Consider the following 5,842-nt stretch of genomic DNA (forward strand, 5'->3'; position numbering starts at 1 on the left):
AGACAGAGCTGCCTTCCATTCCCCAGCCAGCGCCCCCCCCCCCCCATGGAGACATCTGGGGCTCCGTGCAGGCAAGGTGCACGCCGGGGTTTTAGTTGGTGCAAGTCACCGCAGACGGTGTAGGAGGGCCCATGTGCTGTGACTCAGACAGCGTCCCCCTCCCCGGCCTCTGTCTCCCCGTGGGAGGCATGCCGTCCTTCCCTCCTGTGTGCCTGGAGGCCCCGATGGCAGCTCTGCCGCCGGGGCCGTGGGGCCGTGGGGGAACGAAGCTGGCGGGTGTGGGAAGGAGAAACCGAAGCTGACCCCGTTCGCGGCTGGCGCAGAGCTCAGGTGTGGTTCCTGGGAGTGACAGCTCGGGGAGGGCTTCGGGGGGTCAGCAGACCGGGGACCACTGTCCCCTGGGAGGCTTCTTGGAGGAGACGGGAGATCATAGAATGTAGCACCGAGATCATAGAATGTAGCACCGTAAGGGTGCACCATTTAAGACACGCTAATTGTGCCAGTGGGTTTGTTTCTTCATGTTTGTTTAACAAATGAATGAATTAGCACGTAAATAGAGGAAGTGCTATTTTCCAGACAATCGCTCTAGAATTTTGGTGCTAAAATGTGCCCTGAGGCCAATTGATTTGAAAACCCTCATTTTAAATACGAAGTGCTCGTGCTCGGGGGCGGAGGGGAGGGGGTGTGATTACTTGACAGGCAGGCGGGGTGTGTGTGTGTGTGTGTGTGTGTGTGAAAAACTTTGACATGAGGTGGGTGTGGTCGCACAGCGTTGTGGGTGCGCCACATGCCGCGGGCGTGCACGCTTCGTGATGCTTAAGTGCGTGTCGTGTGAATTTCACCTCAGTCTGAAAATATAAAAATAAAGCGCGTGGGGCAGGAGCGCGTGCTGCTCCCTCTGGTGGACTCCAAGGCGCCCTGGGGTGTAGACCCCATGGCCCAAGACCCCGAAGCTCTCCAGGCCGTGGGCACATTCAACGTCTCTGCCTCTTCTCAGTGCACATCTACCCGAGGTGCCTTTAGAAGCGGATCGCGTATGAAATCGAACAGGTAACAGAACACTGGCCTCAGGCCTCAGGTTAGGACTTCACAAAGGGGCCGGGCCGTCTGGGGCATTGAAGGCAAGGTGCCGCCTGGCCCTGCCACACCTCCCGGGACTGGGCCCGCCGGCCCTCACCCCTGCCCGCCTGCTCAGCTTCGGGGTGAGGCCCCCTCTGCCCCTGCTTAGGCTCCAGCAAAATTCATGCATCTCCCAGAGCTGTGAGTTTTGCAGGTGAAGCTCCTGTTGTGGGATCGTGCCAGCCCCGCCGTTTGGTTCAGGGCCCGATGGAGCCCGGCTCCCCTGTCTGGAGGGCGTTCCCGGATGAAGGCTTCCACTGCACTCTGACCTCTGCTCTCGCAAGGACGTGGCAGAGTGTCTCTGCGTTTGTTAGCATCTCTCTGCAGTGGCCGGAAGGGCCGGCCCAGGGACGGGAGGAAGGGGCCAGCAGCCTTGAACCCGCAGGGCCTCAGATGCACGTCAGAAAGCACGAGCCTTTGGTGGCAATGGCCCCGCGCTGGAGAAAGAGTAGCTGAGGAGGACTGAGGGGCTCGGCTCGCGGGGGGCTTGCAAGGAGGAGCTCAGAGCCTCGAAATTAATCTTCAGTGGGACGAGCAGTTGGAACAGAAGGCACGTAACCTCGACAGGCTGCACAGTTTCAGGGAAGGGACACCAAGTGGACACACCCCCGCCTTCCCAGCACTGCTCTGGCCACAGGTAGGTGGTCAGAGACAAAGCTAGGGCCAGCCCATCCCCCCGCCTGCCGTCCCCATGCTGAGTCTGGGTGGGGCGTCAGCAGGACAGGGTCAGGGGCCCTGTGCTCAGAACGGCCCACACTCGGGGTTGGATGCTTCGAGTTCGCCGTGTTCACTTGCTGAATAATGTTATCTCTGCACTGTGGTTTCTAACTGAGGCCACAGGTGCTGGTGGGGGGGCCCATGAGCCCACCTCCCACCGGCCTCCTCCTGCCTCCCAGGGCAGAAGCAAGGAAGGCATTTTCTTTTTTAAGAAATATTTCTTTTAACATTTATTTATTTTTGAGGGACAGAGAGAGACAGAGCGCGAGCAGGGGAGGGACAGAGAGAGAGGGAGACACAAAATCCGAAGCAGCTCCAGGCTCTGAGCTGTCAGCACAGAGCCCGACGCGGGGCTTGAACCCACGAACCATGAGATCATGACCTAAGTTGAAAGCTGGATGCTCAACAGACTGAGCCTAGGCCCAGGCGCCCGCAGGAAGACATTTTCTATTTCAGTACCATGAACAGCGCTTTTCCCCGATTCGAACAAAGGTCCCCGTTGGTGGTGTAGCCCGCAGGCCCTGGCGGGGTTGGGGGGGTGCTGGGTCAGGGTGCTGCGGCTCCTTGGGGACACCTTGTGGGACACATAGTGAGCAATTCACAGCAGCCCCCGCGTACTGTGCGCCAGCCTCCGCGTTCCTGCCCCAAAGCCACAGGGCCCCCAGGCGTGCCTCTGGAGGAAGTTCACGACACACAGACCAGAGCAAACATTACAAACTCCTATGACAACTGGCACAGTGTCTGTCGAATCTGACAGGCATCGGGACTTGTGTTTTTCCAGTCCATTTTTTCCCTAGTGATTGGTTTTTATCGGGTGTCACTGTAGGAGAGGTGGCTGAGGGCGAACTTCCAGGCAGACTATTCTGGAAGGCTCCATCCCAGAGCCTCCTTAGGTGCCTGTCATGGCTTGCTTGGCAGTTACCTGCTGGTCACTCTCACCCCGCCCCCCTCCACCACGCCCCAGATTTGAATGGGAAAATCTCAGTGACACGCAGGCTCATGGGAGGCAGAGTGCCATCTCCAGACAGATGCAGGCGTGCATGGGTCATGGCCAGCTCTCCGCAGGACACTGACTCTGCTGCTGGCTCGGGGGGAAATGAAGGTTGACTGTTATATTGAAATCATATAGCTTTTCCTTTAATAGGGGCAGTGAGATCTTCCAGTCCTGGACCTAGAACGTTTCCGCTAAGCTGCCTTACGAAGTAGCCGCGTGTGCTCCTTGCTTTCAAATGTCAACTGTGCGTTTCTGCAGGCATCCCGCGGGGTCCCCTGTGGGCTGCGGAGTGCGGAGTGGCCCCTCCGTGGATGGTGGGAGACCGCCCTGGACTTCAGTCCCAGATTCGGGAAAACACGGCCCGAAAGCTTCCTGCCGCTGAACCACAACCGAGAGAGGCCGTTCTTTGGGGCAGGGCAGAGGTGAAGAGGGTCTCCTGAAGGCCCCACCCCAGCATTTGGCAGCTTCATGCGTCAGGCAGCGGCGGGCTCCAGAATGCCATCGTGAAGGAGTCTCCGTGCATGAGCGAACGCACGTTTTGCCTGCGTCCCCCCTCCCGGTGGCGGTGAGTCAGTGTTGACCGTGGACACCTTGGACAGAGGCCGTGGGGTGAGCAAGAGGCTGCCCGGGGACAGCAAGCACAGGCCTCGGGGACCCTGCCGCCCAGAACAGGGAGGGAAGGCAAAAAGGGGCGGCCCCCCCCACCCCCCGCAGCAAAGAGGAAACACAACACGGAAGGAACTGGAGGGAAAGAGGACCCCGTGGGTGGAGTGAACCGTATGTAACGCACGCGCCATCCACTCGGTGCTTGCGGAAAGTTTATTCTAGCAGGAGGGAACTCGTTGATGTGTAAGTGGCTTTGGTCACTGAGCAAAGCAAAGCCATCTGGGGAGGACAGCGCCGGCGGGAGACCCCCGTCTCCCCGGCCCTTCTCCGCAGAGCCCAGAGCAGGAGCCTCCGCGGGGACCACGGGGAGCTGGGCTGCATTCCCGGCCATGGCCCCTGGCACCGCGGCGCGCGGGAGGCTGGCACGCGGGAGGCTGGCACGCGGTCCCCACCACGCAGGGGGAGAAGGTGCCTGTCGCCTGCTGTGGGGAGAGGCTCAGAGCCGGCCCTGCTCGGGCAGTTTCGGGGGCGGCCCTGCCCTTCCCTGTGGCGTTCGCCCCATGCGCAAACTGCCCGGCCCCCCTCGCCCCCGCCCCGAACACGGTGGCCGCGGCCTTGCTGCAAACGGAGCTACGGACCGTGTCCAACCCCGAAAAGATGAAGAACACGGTGTTTGGAAATTTTCTTTTTTAGCATGAGGGAAACGTGAGCAGACACAATCCCCATTCTGCCTGAGGCTTTTTTTTTTAAAGTTTTATTTGGGGCGCCTGGTGGCTCCGTTGGTTAAGAGTCTGGCCCTTGATTTCGGCTCGGGTCGTGATCTCCTGGTCTGTGAGAACGAGCCTGCGTTGGGCTCTGCGCTGATAGTGCGGAGGCTGCTTTGAACTCTCGCTCCCCAAATAAATAAATGAATAAATAAATAAATAAAAGTAAACTTTAAAAAATTATTTTATTTCAAAGAGCAGAGAAGTGTTTTGCGAGGCAGCTGGGAAAACAAATGGCCAAAAAAAAAAAAAAAAAAAAACCCCAATCAGAGTTTGTCTTAATAAATAACAAAATGCCATGTATTTTCTTCGGCTTCTATAAGACACACCACATCTCAAATAAATAACCCCACACTGGTGCGACAGAGCGGGAGGCAGCGCCAGGCGCCCGGGGAGCAGCGGGTGACACACTGCACCAGGCCCACCGCCCGCCACGTCCTCCCGAGCTGCAGGGACCAGGGGCCGTGGCCGCCGCAGCGCCCAGAAGGCAGACACCTCCGGGGGCTCGGGGCTGGCGTTCCCGGAGCCCCTGACAAGCGGGCGGATGGCCTCACGGTGGCTCACTCGGCGACAACTTTCCAGGCTGCTGCGGAACAGGGGGAGGCGGCGGGAAGCCTTGTGGGTGATGTGAGGGCACCAAGGTCCGTCTTGGTTTCTGACCCGGGTCTCAGGTTTCTTCTGGGCTCCGTGCGGGCTGCGTTCTCGTGCCCGCTGCAGCATCCAGTGCCCACACGGCCCGTTTAGGTGGCATCAAGGTCCCTGCCGGCGCGGTACGCACCTGCTCTAACATCCTGGCTGAAGCACCTGAGAGACTCAGGCTCCCCTGAGCGCCACCCGGCGGGTGCCTGCCCGTCCAGCGTGTGTCCCGGGCGCAGCCATGGTGAGGGCACTTCCCACGCGGCTCCTGTCCGCTGTGCTGAGCTCCACGGCTCGCCTAAAACGGCACCTTCCCAAGGTGGCTTCTGTGTCTTATCCAGGTGTGTGTGCAAAAGGCAAGGGTCAATCGTTCTTTCCAACACAGGATCCTTTAACTTGAACTTTCCCTTGATAGACCGATGGTGAAGGGCGGGCCCGCCTCCCTCCGGGGGACTCAGGGGTCAGTGTTCCTTGGACCTGGAAGAGGAAGACAAAGGGGCAGCTGGTGACACAGCCAGAAATGACGCAGGACGGATGCACAAGCCCCCCAGAGCCTCTGGGGCGACCCAGGGACGAGGAGGGACAGGGGACAGGCTGGGGACCAGGAGGGACAGGGGGGCAGGCTGGGGACCAGGAGGGACGGGGACGGGGGAGCAGGCTGGGGACCTAGAGGGATGGGGGGCAGGCTGGGGACCAGGAGGGACAGGGACAGGGGATAGGCTGGGGACCAGGAGGGATGGGGGGACAGGCTGGGGACCAGGAGGGACAGGGACGGGGGAGCAGGCTGGGGACCTGGAGGGACGGGGGGCAGGCTGGGGACCAGGAGGGACGGGGACGGGGGAGCAGGCTGGGGACCTGGAGGGACGGGGGGCAGGCTGGGGACCAGGAGGGACAGGGACAGGGGACAGGCTGGGGACCAGGAGGGACGGGGGCGAGGGGGGGGCAGGGGGCGGGGGGGGGCGGGGGGGTGGGTGGGGGCCGGGGCGAGATCGCAAGAGCGTGGGGG

At 60.8% G+C, this 5,842-nt stretch overlaps 1 protein-coding gene across 3 annotated transcripts in view; it reads right to left on the reverse strand.

Moving 5' to 3' along the window:
• Positions 1 to 4,366: 4,366 nt before the first annotated feature.
• Positions 4,367 to 5,842, reverse strand: part of SLC37A1 (solute carrier family 37 member 1) — a 75,583-nt gene continuing 74,107 nt past the window's right edge. For all 3 annotated transcript variants that reach the window (XM_039245504.1, XM_039245505.1, XM_039245506.1), the window contains one exon: positions 4,367 to 5,313. In XM_039245504.1, the coding sequence (XP_039101435.1) occupies positions 5,298 to 5,313 (16 nt within the window). In that variant the 3' untranslated portion in view covers positions 4,367 to 5,297. The remainder of the gene's footprint in view (positions 5,314 to 5,842) is intronic.

This window comes from Hyaena hyaena, unplaced genomic scaffold, assembly GCF_003009895.1.
Source record: "Hyaena hyaena isolate Hyena2069 unplaced genomic scaffold, ASM300989v1 scaffold_254, whole genome shotgun sequence".
Lineage (NCBI taxonomy): Eukaryota > Metazoa > Chordata > Mammalia > Carnivora > Hyaenidae > Hyaena > Hyaena hyaena.